This window comes from Spodoptera frugiperda, chromosome 30, assembly GCF_023101765.2.
Source record: "Spodoptera frugiperda isolate SF20-4 chromosome 30, AGI-APGP_CSIRO_Sfru_2.0, whole genome shotgun sequence".
Classification (NCBI taxonomy): domain Eukaryota; kingdom Metazoa; phylum Arthropoda; class Insecta; order Lepidoptera; family Noctuidae; genus Spodoptera; species Spodoptera frugiperda.
This window is the reverse complement of record NC_064241.1, coordinates 7,261,497-7,273,236: the sequence shown is the minus strand read 5'-3', so window position 1 is coordinate 7,273,236 and position 11,740 is coordinate 7,261,497. Positions and strand designations below refer to the sequence as shown.

Genomic DNA, 11,740 nt, shown 5'->3' with positions numbered 1-11,740 from the left:
TCTTATAAGCCGAAACTATTAAAAATTACTTCAAATGGAATAAAATAAATCATACTTCATTATTTACTAAATTAATATCGAAATAAATACAAGATTTATTTTATTATAGGTTCAGTATGGCTATGACAAGTTGTTGTTGTTGAAATGCTGGGGTTGGAATTTTTTCGTCAATGAAAGGATAACAATTTGTCAGCTAGTTTACCAACTTATAATACTTATAATATTATGTTATAAGTTTGTGTATTGTTGACTAGTATTTGTAGTGAGTCATTTTATTCAATGATACAACTTGTGACTTGTCTATAGTCGTCTTTAGTGACATTTTGCATGTCAGTTGACTTGATGTCAGTGTCACAGTTTGGTTATTTTTGTGATTCGTGCGGTTGAATTTCGTTTTGAATTCGTTGTAGGTTATTTTTTTAAAAAGCCGCTGGCCTCAACTCTGCATCTTTAACTACCAAGACACAAGTTAACATTAGAGGCCCTTATAGTACAGAAAGCGCATTTTATAACTATGCCAGTTCGTTTTATTAATTTGGATAAGTAAGCGAAAAAGTGTGAGGAAATAAAAAGTAACGGCCGTCATGGAAACACAAAGTGATATTTTCTCGAAGAGACTGATTATTTCAGTGTTATGGAACATCGGACTCCAGACGTTCCTTGCCGTTGTGCTAGTCTTTCTAATACAAGTGGATATTCTGCATCCCGTGTCATGGATTACTTCAACTCTACACGATATATTTGGTTGGAAGATGGGACTAAACATCGTTTTGCTTATATTGGTGTCTTTCTTTCAAGCCTATGTTTATGGAAGTTATTATATGATGCCATTGCCTAAATATTTCACCAGGTTCTCCACGTTCTTGAATATGTTTTCTGTACAAAATGCTATGTTTAGTGTATTGTATGCTCTCAGTGGTTACTTCACTATGGGCTTGTACTCGTCTCTGGCAAAAAGTAACTACAACATATTGAAGAAAAAGTGTGACTTTTATGATGGCCAATGTCTGGTAGAGCCAAGTCTTTTTCTACAGTTTGCGGGCATGTGGATGGGATTGTATTATTTTTTGAACATTCACATCTTTGGAACCACAATGCTCATGTTTCCTCATGTTTACCAAGATAAGTTCCAGCAAATTAAATTGGCTGTTAACAATATTCTCTCAATGGGATTCAGAAACTCAGTGATGCCAGTTGCTTATTACTGTGCTTTTTACTATTTGTGGGGAAATAAACCGAGAAGCCTGGTATCGGAGGCGTATAGCTTGTATCTAGAAGACCCTCCTTTGGACAATGTCTTTAATCTGATGAAATCTGGAATTTGGATTGGACTTTGGTTTTACACAAGTCTGTTCTTTGTGTCAGTTTACACAATGAGAACTATTTTTAATATTGTTCTTACTGAGCCAATGAAATTTCCCATCGAATCTTCTTCAAGTTTAGTGCTACACAATGCATTGGCTCTGAGAGCACAATTTAATGGATACCTGGGAGCACAAGATTTAAGAATTATGTCAATGACTGATCTGGCAAGGAGACAACAGATATACACACTTTCTCAACCTGGTGGACATCCAAGGAATTGGAACAACTTGTTGGAGCAGTGCATCAGCATTATTAATGACTTCAGTAAGGAACTAGATGCTGTCAATGGAGATGGAAAATCTAATGAAGCAGAGGCATCCAAACTTAGAAATGGAAATGTATCAACAAGTAATGGATTTCAATTCTCTGGGAATTTAAGGAATATGGCACAATCACCTAAACTGAAGGAACTGAAGGATCACAATAAGAACAAACAAGAGGACACATTTATAAATGCTATCAAAGATGATTTTAATGTGTTTGTTCACAAACTTTGTCAAAAACCTGGCATAAATTATTTGTTTGGAGAACTCACTGACACCAAACTAAAGTTTTTGTTGATGCAAGCTCAGCCAGTGATGTGGACTTGTGAAGGTTTAGCCAGTATTGCTGCTGCCTCATTGAATGAAGACAAATATGGAGTTGTTCAGAATGACTTGCCTATTGTTATATCAACTTTGATTAACTTGAAACAAAATCTGGATAAATTGACAAAACCTGGCCTGGTGCCAAGGAAGCATATTTTGAATGATAGTTTTGCCATTAAAATGAAGACTGCCCTGATCTCATCAGTGAAAAGAAGTATTTATAAGATTGCCATTACTTTCTCTAAGTACATTCATGAAATACCTTTGGATCCTGATATTCAAGTAGCATTACAGCCATTTTTGATGTGTAAAGAAGCATGATTTGTGATAATAAACAATAACTTAGTATTTTTTTAAATGGAGTTTTATTTGGAAAGAAATGAAACAAGGTGTTAGAAACAAATGTGTCTATTAAAGTTGTCTAAAAATGTAACTTAGGAACTTATTAAACTAGACTCTGTAGTATTTCAACTATGACATCACTATCAATTTATATTAGACTAGTATTCATTGACTGTTATAACAATAATAGATATCTAAGGACGACATTTAACTACTAATAATATTCAAAAGTCTAACTTTTATTTATTTGGTGTTACAAGTTCTATCTGGTAACCACATGATCTAAAAAGTACATTGTTTCTAACCTCAGTAATTCAAGTTTTGTGCTTGATAAATCTTATTTAGTATTTAAACTTGTGAGACATTTCTATAACAATATAAAAGAGGAATGGAAATTACGCTATTATTAGTCATTTTTCAACATTTCAGTCAAAATTGTCACCTGCCTATACAAGTATGTATAACTCTTGAATGGTTTCAAAACCTCAATCCTTGTATCTTTATTCTTTTCTTCCAAGTGTTGGTTAGATTAGCAGATGCCACTGCTGCATAGTAATAAGTATTCAAAGTAGAGTGTCTTCATCTCGCAAGTCGCTACTCAACAATAGAGAACGCTGGCTTGCAGCACCAAGTAAGGCGGTCCGTTCTGCTGACGATGTTCCCGACTCGCAGCTTAGAGAAGCTAGGCAGAGAAAGATTGCATTAGTATGAGTTTCCTATATAATTATTTCAATTAAAAATACAAAAGCAGCAACATTGAAAAGAAAGGATCATTTAGTGATGAAATGTTACAATTTTTATTGGACAGGTACCAGTTTAGAAGAAGGCTCGAAACTGTTCTTCATCTATTTGGCGTATCATATTGTCACGCCTTTTATCCCCAAAGAGGTAGGCAGAGGTGCACATTATGGCATTTTTTTATGGTATAGGTAAACGCGCAGGCTGATCTCCTGATGGTTTGATGTTGCGGGTGTATGAACACCAAAGGTGCGTTGCCGGCCCTTTAAAAGGCCTTAACCTTTTGAACGCCACGGACGTTTATAGACGTCTAACGAAATCGTGCCAAACACGCCACCGACGTCTATAGACGTCAAGAAAACGACATTTTTTAAATACAAAATAAATATACTAAATTAAGTTTTCTGTGTTTCTTTTTCCTATTATTTCAAACTACTTTAGTGAAATATTGTAAATTGACACAAAGATATATTCATTATTTGAATTCACAAGAAAAAACAATCGTCAAATATTGCTAATCGAAATCCGTAAAATTGTGTATTTCCCCACGCCACAGACGTCAAGACACGTCAGCTAGTGATGGGTAGGTAAGGTAACTTATATTCCAAATTTATGAAATATTTTATTGAAAGTAGCTTACTATTACTTTGACAATTACTTTTTACTGACAAATATTCGTATCTGAATATTCCTAATGTATAATATTTAAAAAAATGTGGAAAAGAACTTACAATTGATATCCTTAAATCGATAGTTTACTGTCCACTCTCGCGCATCCCTATGTAAGAGCTCATAGACAGTTACCTGTACGCCACAGACGGGAATGGACGTCAAGCGGTGACGTCATTAGCGCTACGGGAGTCTGCTAGTGCTTTACTACATTTATTATTATGATCGGTGGTAATATTAAAATTTGAACAGCAAAAGGACTTGGATGACATAAGTTTGCCAAGTTTCGAAGAATCCGACTAATAATTATATGTAAAACTAGCGACCCGCCCCAGCTTCGCATGGGTGCAATGGTGATATATTATACCTGTATTATACATAAAAACCTTCCTCATGAGTTACTCTATCTATTAAAAAAAACCGCATCAAAATCCGTTGCGTAGTTTTAAAGATTTAAGCGTTCATAGGGACATACAACATGACAGAAAAAGCGACTTTGTTTTATACTATGTAGTGATGATTAAATTGTTTTAAATAATAAAATATTATTATTTTTTATGTACCACAATATCACATGATCACATCCCTACTCGCATGCGAGAAAGTTGTCAAAAGTCGTGCCAGCCACGCCAGAGACGTGTCTTCACGTCGGCGGATGACGTCACGAACCAGATTAGTGATGTACCTTATTATATTATTGATTTATTCGTTTGTAGTTCTAATGTTTGCTTTTAGGTTGCTTAGAACTTAGTAACTGCTGTTTAATGATAGTATGATACCAAATAGGGTCAAGTTAAATAAAAGACCAATGCAACGAATAATATTTATTTAAAAAATATAGAACGAAAAGCACGGATTCATTGGTTATCGATAACTTTTCGTTAAGATGTTGGAATCACTATTTTTTTTGTAGGTTTTTGTACTGAATTTGTGGCTTGGGGTAGAAGAGGCGCCGATGTGTTTACGCTCTGGCGTTCAAAAGGTTAAAAGGATTGCGCTAAATTGTAACAAAACATCACTAAATCACCTGGAAATGACAAAGCAAAGACGGAACGATAACTCACGACAAAGGAGACTGCTCGGAGGCGACAGGCGGAAAGAGATAGAGAGACGAGAGTGCGGGGGGTTGCGTATAAGTAGAGCGGTACATACGAAGGGTTGTTTACCGTCGGGGCTGGCGTGCGGCGTGGCGCTGCAGGAGCGGTCGGCGCGCTCGCCCGCCTCGCCCGCCTCCGGCGACGCCAGCGCCACGCGCGCGCTGCCGCCCGGAGACTCCGTCATCGACGCCTGCAGGCTGTAGCTCTCCCTGCAACATACATACTTCGATACGCGCTCTCACGCGCATTATCATCTCAACACGTGCAATTATTACTTAGTTAAGTAGTTTAGCTATATTTCTTTTCTTATTTTTAATAATTTGCCTGCCAAAACATCCAAATCCATCCAGTGATAATATTTATTACCTGTGTTATTATTTCATAGCGAGAATATGGCAACACATCGATTTATGTTTAACGAGCAATTACCATAGTCATACTTTCCGGCCTGAAAGATACCTGTTGGTAAAACATGATTGCAAAAAACACCGAACAAATGAATTAACGATGAAATAGATAAACATAATTTATAACTCTACGATTTCCGTGCACACACAACAAATGATGTAATGACTGACAATCATGCCGACATAAAACCCGTTTCGAAAGGTTTTGCACATCGAGACTGCATGCTGACCACACCTAGTATTGGTCGTCTATTTACTGAAGGTTGGGTAATGCTAGCCTGTATCCAGACGTGGACGACGTCTGCGAGATTTCACTGTCGTATGAAGTGTCGGTGTTGATGTAGGCTGGTTGCAGGAAGGGCGGTTGTGACCAGGCGCGACGTAGGGGAGTAGTCTCTGGCCCAGGGGAGGAACCATCGTCTGATTCCAGGCGGACGTGGCTCACCTGTGTAAGGAAGAATAGTAAATTAAAGCCATGTTTTAAGGTATTTGAGGTCAAAAACGAAAGTAGGTAAAATCATTTCTGAAAGGTAAAACCACCAGTTTAGAAAGTCAAACTACAAAAACACTCGAAATGTCTATCAGTCCCCATCAGTTCTGCTATCTTCCATTGGTCCATCGTTAATCAGACAGTAAAATTGTCTTAGTCGAAATTCTCGTAAGCCTACGATATCAAAACTAACGAAAAAAAAGTGAGGTCTTACATCAGGCTTCGTGTGCCTACTACGTCGGAATTTGAATGTCTTCTTCGAAGGTCCATGTGCTCGTTGTAACCGTGGTCGTTCCCCTGCGTCGGGAGTGTCGGAGTGATCTCCCACCAACAGGTCACTGTCCAGGGAGGCCCTCGCAGGAACACTCTCACCGCAAGACGCTTCGCCCGGGGACATTGGGGACAGTGGACTCATTGATGTTTCACCTGTGGTTGTTAGTAAACAGTATTAATAGATGATCAATGATAAGTATCTACCGAAAATTTCATTAAAATTTAAGCAGTTTTCTTTTTTATAACGGTTGGCGGTTTAAGACAGCTGTTATTCTACCTTTAAAAAGACCAGTACACAAAAACTTACCGGATGTGAACTTCAGTTCCACCGAAGGAACAAACCGCAGTTTGGTCTGTGTGCTTGTGTAGGACGGAGTACTAGCGGTCGGCTTATCACTTCCGTAGTTATTCAGTGAACCTGTAGGAAATATATGAAGTTATTAAATGCAATGACACGATAAAATCTAAGGTAGGTAAGCTTATTTTTTTAAGGTACGTATTATTGTCATCAGGAGCGACTGAGACGAACGACCTCTTGACAAAAAAGCTTCTCTTTCTTAGTCTTTAATTTTATTTAGACGGAATTAAATACATCGTCCAAGCTCTCCTCACACATCTACTAGACTTACGCCCGAATACTGAATTGCTACTCAATTTTAAGTTGTACTTAAATATCGTGCTATCTCTGTCATTTTATAAAGAATTAATAGGGGCAAAACTAGTTTTGAGCGTGTCTTAAATTTGAGTAGCGTTTGAGTATTCGGACATTAAAGGTATGGAAAATATCTTCCCATCAATATTTCTTACTTACCCATATGAGAGTTGCCACTGCCAGCGTTGTTATTACTGTTGTCGCTCATTCGGCCGCTATTGAGCTGCGCCTCAAATGTAGGCATGTGTTGACTTGTAGTTGAACTGCTTGATAGTGACTCTGTAATAAAGTAAGAATGGATGGATGAAAGAAGTAATTTTTTTTAGGTACATAGTATAGATAGTAGTTACGGTAACTAATTGGACGTGCATTAAAAAAGATTTCATAAGGAATTTCGGCTTTGCTGTGGGTATATAATGAACACCAGGCCCGAAAAATCTATTCAGTGTGTCGCCCAAATAGATACAAACACATATATGTTTAAGGGAATTTAATCCGAGATACGTTGCCCTATAGTTAGTCATCCGACAACTCCGTCAACCGCAGTTTTTTTTAAATAAGGCACTGTATTTGCCTTGATGTACTGACGTCTGCACCAAAACACGTTCAAATGAAGTATAAAAGCACATTCTTCTCCTTACCTCTTTGCGCAGACAAGGGTGCAGAAGGATGGTCGGGAGTGCGCGGTAGTCCTCCAGTGCCCCCGCGGCCCACCAGCATGGATATCAGCGAGGGTCTATGTTGTTGGTGCTTGTCCGGTACCGTTGTAGTACGAGGGAATACTTCCGAGGCTCGTTTCCCAGCCGCCTGACCCAGGTTTTCTGCTATTTGTTCTAAGGGTGGGATTTTAAGTTGTATTTTTTATGAAGTTGTAGTGTAGTTCAAAATTAAAACTAGTATAACAGATATTACGGTAGGTTTTTAAGAATCATAGACAAAGAATCTGTTCCTCATTGGGTAGTACTTCACGGCACGGTTCAGTACACAAGTGATTCTATTGTTGTCTCATATACAGACAAAAGGTCTGTTTATATACCAATTTTAACAAAATCATACAGAATCCGCATAAATAAGATGCTTTTGGTTACCATTATGATTAAAGAACTGCTATTAATAGATATCAATATGCTAGGTTTAAGTACATCCACCTATGATTATGGTATCACAGAAATAGAACCATAACATACTAACCGAACTTATACTGGTCATGTGTATCCCTCATATGCCTGAGTTCCCTCGCTAGTTCAGCCAGTAGCGCCCCCCTGGCCCGTGCGGCGGGTAGCTTGAGTCCTCGTACTCGCTCCCGTACTACAAACTGCATGTGGCGCTCGTTGTCACCGATTGGTGGTTGTGATAGCTATAAATATAATCGGGAAGTTTTGTATTAGCCAAAAGGTATCCATATTAATCATAGGCCTCTCCTATGACTTCCAGATAAGCCAGCAGGAAGCGATCTGCATCCAGTGGCTAGCGCAAGTCCATATACATATATAGTTGGGATATCTACTCATGAAATTGTCCATAATTACGTTTAACCAACTACTTAGTGATCCAGTTGAGTTGGCAAAATCAGTCATCAAATCCAAGTTTTCTCGGTCAGAAATGAATAGTTTCCAAAATGTACAAGATTAACTTTTAAACATCCCATTTTTTTTTAGGTCATTTGCAACAAATATGTCCTGTAAATTAACATTTAAAGTACTTCGATAGGTATAAGACACTTGCCTTATGCACAATAAACGGTTGCAACAAGATATATAGCGGCGTCCTGTATGTGACGACATGTTCGAGGAAGTCCCAGAGATGGTGGGCGGCCTCGTTCCTCCGGCCGAGGTCCCGCATGGCGCGCGCGATGCGGCCCCACTCCGTACATAGCTCGCTTGTGAAGCACGCACACATCACTTTCAGTGCTGAAAGTAGATATAGGTAACACTTAGGTACTATTATATGGGATTTATAACTTAAATGGTGCATAGTCTGTTAACTTCAATACGTATACCATTTGCCTACCAACGTGAGAAAGTAGAAGAAAGAAAAATTATTTATTCCACACGCTAAATAGACAAGTGACATGTACAGTTTATACAAATGTTTGTATATACGTGAGATTTTATAAAAAAATACCAAAATTTGCGTTGAATTGGGACCAGTTCAGCATGTGCAAGACGGAGCGTTGCACTGGTATTCTACTGCATATTGACTATTGTGTGTTATAATTGCAAGATAAATCTAGTTCATTAATAATAAAGTAGTAGACAAACAATCTACTTAAATTCTTCTTCGCCCGTAGCAACAAAAATTCAATAAATAGACAATTATACACACCTAAGAAAGCAATCCTATACAGTTGATTAGACAATCGTGTAGTATTCCTTGCATCTCTACTGCCAGTGAATGTGAGTGAGTTGGCGCGGTTGTCGGAAGCATTGAGCTTGGCGTTCACTGCAGCCAGTTGTCCGGGCGGCGCCGGGGGACACAACGCGTTTAGTACTACCGATACTAGGTAGCTTACGTCTGATTGGCGGAGGGGTGGTACGTCTGTAAAGGAATAGTTAGCGTTAAATACATGGTCCATTTACCGTGTGCTATTAGTACGTACAGGTTCTGTAAAAATGGATTAAGACTTATACTTGCAAAAGTAATAAGGTTCAAAATTGAATGAAAAATGTTAGGCATTTACTTGGACGAGTTGACGTCAACGACTTTGAAAACTTAAACTAGTAAACTAGTTTTTCTCTCTAAAAAGATTGTTTGAAAAACTTAATTTTCAATTGTATCATGTCTTGTCAGAGTATATATGTATAGAACAGAATATAAAAGATAACTTACCTTTCCTACCACTTCCGACACGCAAACAGAGTGGCATGAAGAGATTCATCAACATGTTTTCTGTTTTTTCTCCTGTGGGGAACGATGCGCTGCCTCCACACATTTGTTCCAGGGAATAACTATCCTGTAAACAATTAATAATAAACTAGTTGCTTATTATTTGTTTGAGTTTTAAAATTCAATCTCATTAGTTTGTGTCTTGTTATAAATGACACATCCATCTATTTTGATCTATAGTTGAACAGGTCTTGATAAGATCTCTATACCTAGCAAACGCCTTGAGGATTGCAATCAGTTGTAAGAGATACAAAAAGTGTATCAAGTAAAAACTAATATGAGCCCCTAGTGTGCCTTGAAACTAGTCAAGTTTCTCGTCAAACAGTTACTTGAGTAAGTACAAACTAATGTAGTAAAAGTACGTTACCCCTGTATTAATGATTTGCAATGCGATTAGTCGCACGACAGTACTGCAGAAATGTGGAGGGGGTGGCTGCGACATTAGCGCTGCAGTAGCTGATGATAAGTTCTCGCCGCTGTTGTTGTCTGATACTATTAGAGCCTGTGAAAGGAATAAAGAATATATAAACAAAAAAAATGGTAAACATGATATTATCTATTAGATATGCATGCAACGTCACGCCTTTTATCCCCAAAGGGGTAGGCAGAGGTGCACATTACGGTACTTAATGCCGCTATACAATGTACACCCACTTTTCACCATTTATTTTATAAGTCCCATGTAATAGGTGGTGAGCCTATTGCCATATACTGGACACATTTCCAGACTCCGTGCTACTACTGAAATATTTTTGAAAAGCCGAAACAAGCCCAGTAATACTTTACTCGACCCGGGAATAAAACCCGAGACCTCTTGTTCGAGAGCCGCACTTGCGACCACTCGACCAACGAGGCAGTCGTATCAGTATCAGTCGTGGCAGTATTATCTATTAGAACATCTATTAATACGAATCGCATATGCTATTGTTTGAGCGACTTACTTGAACAGTATTTAGAAGAGTTTTCACATGTTGCCAATGCATTATATAGGGGCATCGTATCATAGTTTCGTAAACTCCTTTCAGTAGAACTGCTGCTGAGTCCCAATCGGTGTTTCTCTGGAAGATTTAGAAAACATAATGCAAAGAAAAATAGTACAACATAGTACTTATATACCACTAGAAAACTATTTCCGTCAGTTATTTTATTAGTTTATACCACAATACACGATTTCTAACTCGGTACATATTAATGACAACTTCGAAACTCGGCAACAATAAGCGTGTTGGAACTAAATTGTTTTCAGAAGAAAAATGAAAATCTTACCCTGATGCTAGGTTTCTTAGCAATTTTGAGGAACACTTTATCCAGTCTTCTCAGTATCATGATGAGAGCCGGTCGTAAGGCATCGTCAGCCCAGTCTGCAGCGGGTAGTACTTGTGTCATGTATCGCTGCAAACCTCGACAGCCCATGGACTCCGGGTCGTAGGGAGACACTTTCAGTAACGAGTGTGCTATTTCTGCTAGACGCTGAAATAGATGAATTGAAGAATTAATAATAGAATATATGATTAGAAAGTTTCACAGTAGTAATTATAAAATTTACAGTAATTTAAAATTTATTTACAGTATACAAGACTGTATTCTTGTGTTAAAAATATTTTAAATAATTTAAAACATATTTTATTATAATAATATATTATTTAATTTTTAAAATACCTTTGTAGACCTTAGTCTTGTTTCGTAACTAGAAACATTTCTATAAGACAGATTAAGGCAAAAAACACACAAAACTAAATATCAATAGAGTGAAGGTGTGAACTTACAGCATGTGATTTGGAATCCAACAGTTCAACGGGTTTGCCTTCCGTACCTCCGCTTCGGTTCGAGCCGTTGATTTCTAGCAAACGGCTAGTCGCTCGGCCGATGAATTCTCCTACCAGCGAGAGTAAAACATCGCGTGGCCTGCGATACTCTGCTCGAACCAGCTGTTGAGAAATGTATAAAGTTAGTTAAGATTGAAAAAAAGAAATACATATTAAAGTAGTGCATAATTAAAGTATTTCAGATATCAATGAAGAGTGAAAAAGAAAAGAGTGATGGAGGAGGACAACACTATTCATGGCTGATAATATTACTCTTTTGTAACCTAACAATTAAGCTAGAAAGCATAATTAGCTTATAAACTTCAGAAAATATACGTCCAACGTCTAACTGCGTGAAGTAACAAAACCGTATTTGCATTTTTAGGGTGCTTTTCCATTTGAGATGTGCTACGCTACGTTGCCGTGGAT

At 37.9% G+C, this 11,740-nt stretch overlaps 2 protein-coding genes across 13 annotated transcripts in view; one reads left to right on the top strand and one right to left on the bottom strand.

Moving 5' to 3' along the window:
• The first annotated feature begins 340 nt into the window (after positions 1-340).
• LOC118269577 (nucleoporin NDC1) lies at positions 341-2,310 on the top strand. The gene has a single exon (XM_035584740.2). It carries the CDS (start codon positions 585-587, stop codon positions 2,271-2,273), a length of 1,689 nt encoding a protein of 562 aa, XP_035440633.1. The 5' UTR covers positions 341-584; the 3' UTR covers positions 2,274-2,310.
• A 34-nt stretch (positions 2,311-2,344) lies between these two features.
• Positions 2,345-11,740, bottom strand: part of LOC118269576 (protein unc-80 homolog) — a 32,491-nt gene continuing 23,095 nt past the window's right edge. For 8 of the 12 annotated variants that reach the window (XM_035584727.2, XM_035584732.2, XM_035584729.2 and 5 more), the window contains 15 exons: positions 11,273-11,434; positions 10,773-10,976; positions 10,448-10,564; positions 9,874-10,008; positions 9,450-9,573; positions 8,946-9,158; positions 8,346-8,530; positions 7,812-7,977; positions 7,262-7,453; positions 6,780-6,899; positions 6,276-6,386; positions 5,910-6,121; positions 5,463-5,650; positions 4,868-5,007; positions 2,345-2,976 (listed from right to left, as the gene is read on the bottom strand). In XM_035584727.2, coding sequence (XP_035440620.1) covers positions 2,858-2,976; positions 4,868-5,007; positions 5,463-5,650; positions 5,910-6,121; positions 6,276-6,386; positions 6,780-6,899; positions 7,262-7,453; positions 7,812-7,977; positions 8,346-8,530; positions 8,946-9,158; positions 9,450-9,573; positions 9,874-10,008; positions 10,448-10,564; positions 10,773-10,976; positions 11,273-11,434 — 2,388 coding nt within the window. In that variant the 3' untranslated portion in view covers positions 2,345-2,857. Of the gene's footprint in view, positions 2,977-4,853; positions 5,008-5,462; positions 5,651-5,909; positions 6,122-6,275; positions 6,387-6,779; positions 6,900-7,261; positions 7,454-7,811; positions 7,978-8,345; positions 8,531-8,945; positions 9,159-9,449; positions 9,574-9,873; positions 10,009-10,447; positions 10,565-10,772; positions 10,977-11,272; positions 11,435-11,740 lie in introns of all 12 variants that reach the window. The other 4 variants (XM_035584731.2, XM_050707108.1, XM_050707107.1 and 1 more) reach the window with 2 other exon arrangements.